At 34.6% G+C, this 1825-nt stretch overlaps 1 protein-coding gene across 1 annotated transcript in view; it reads left to right on the top strand.

The window, feature by feature from the left end:
* The window catches only part of SUGCT (succinyl-CoA:glutarate-CoA transferase), a 135542-nt gene extending 134581 nt beyond the window's left edge, over positions 1-961 (top strand). Inside the window, exon 12 of the mRNA XM_009703812.1 lies at positions 926-961. Coding sequence (XP_009702114.1) covers positions 926-961 — 36 coding nt within the window. The remainder of the gene's footprint in view (positions 1-925) is intronic.
* The last annotated feature ends 864 nt before the right edge of the window (positions 962-1825 follow it).

The following is a 1825-nucleotide window of genomic DNA, read 5'->3' on the forward strand; positions in this document are numbered from 1 at the left end:
GTGACAACAGAAGTAACTAAGGATTCATAAATAGATTTTATGTTTTTAAAGTCTTTTTTCAAGATTTTTGCCAGGAACTTTATTTACTGCATTTTGTACACATTATGTAATTAAATGGGAAGAAATAAATGTTTTGCCAAAGTATAACATCTATACATAGCAATTACAGGTTCAGAATTTATATGGATAAAGTGTAATTAGGAATTATTTCACGAATTATAGAATAAGAGAGCATGGTCTCATTGCAGAGGAGTCTTGCCTCCTGCTCTGTGTGGTTACTTAGTGAAAACATCACATTTGCCTGAAGTGCTGAAAAAGTCTAAAATTGCTTTTAAAATACATTGCTGCTTGATTTAGCTGTATTTGAAATGATGACGGAGGATGAAACATAGTGTGAAATTTGTTCTTGCTTAGAAAACATCCATCTTTTTATTTATGCTAAATGAAGTAAGTTATAATCTCCTCAAAGATTCTACGTCCCAAACTCCTGTTTCGTTTCTAATTTTAACATTTGTTCAAAATCTCCAAAGAGGTTACGGAAAGCAATGAGTATGCATAGGGAGGTTGCTGTACTTGATAATGGCCATCATGTTTTCTCTGTTTAGTAGCTGTGTATTTTAGTTGGTTCAGTTAAATGGCAAAGTTCTCCCCTGTATTGGAGTCATTGCAGCTGTTCTCAGGCAAGTAAAATACTAAGTATATTTGCTGACTTAACAATGTTTTCTGTTGCCAAAGCAAAGGATTTTTTCTAACGTGTGTAGCCTTGTACTGACGTGTACCCTTCCTCGCAAAGAAGTGTTCAACAGATAAACATTTTCTTGCTACTTCCTTGAAAAAACTGAAGCATGGGCCTGACTTTCTCTCCTGATAGGAAAATATAGCGTAAAAGTGGGTTGTTTTTTTTCTTTTGTGTTCTCTCTCGTAGGCTTTTGGGTTTTTATATGACAATTATGCTGAATAGAATTGAGCTAATACTTTTTTGGTGAATTGTTCACTAGAAGTGTGGCTCTGGAACAGGTAAAATTGTTTGTAATTTGTATTAAATTCACTAACTGGTTTTAAATATTGTCAACAGTTTAAATGCAAACAAAACATAAAGGAGATGAAGCATTTTCTTTAAATATACTGTATCCTAGATCAGAAGACAAGTCTGACGAAATGTTTCCCTCCACTCAGGATGATCACTGGCATAAATATTATTATAATACTCTATTATGATATATTAAGGTGGGATTTTTTTTTTTCTCTGTAGAGAGAAATTATCTCAGTACTGAGGTTAAATTAATCCAGGTCATCTATTTTTCTGATCTAATGAGCTGCCTCCCAAATAGCTGAAAACTGCAAGATGCCCACCAGCTGCTTTGAACAAGCGGAGCAGGGAGAGGGTCTACAGGAGGGGTCTGGAAGTGGTTTACAGCAGGGGATGTATAAATGGTTGTCTTTGGTTCAGTTAGAACATCTCGTGCGGTCCAAGCAAGATCTTTTTTCTTCTTCTTCATACTGAGAGAAAAAAGTTTGCTTTCGCCCCCTGCCCCAACCTCTAATTCTAGTTGATCTAATGTTTGATCTGAGATTGGCTAGCAATTATTCACATAGCTCTGGTGTCTAGAGACTTTAAAAGTAAATTCACGCTAAATATAAAGTTCATTGTTTTAATAAAATCTTGCTCACTTATTGTTCCAAATATATTCATAAGCGTTATGACTTTCCATGCTCTTTGGAAGATTTACGCCAAAGCTCTAGATTTTTGATAAAATTTTACCTCTAAACCACAAATTTTTAATGAAAATTTGACTTTCAGATGGAGAGTCTGACTTCATAATCC

The sequence above is a fragment of the Cariama cristata genome, unplaced genomic scaffold (assembly GCF_000690535.1).
Source record: "Cariama cristata isolate BGI_N322 unplaced genomic scaffold, ASM69053v1 scaffold4407, whole genome shotgun sequence".
NCBI classification, from domain to species: domain Eukaryota; kingdom Metazoa; phylum Chordata; class Aves; order Cariamiformes; family Cariamidae; genus Cariama; species Cariama cristata.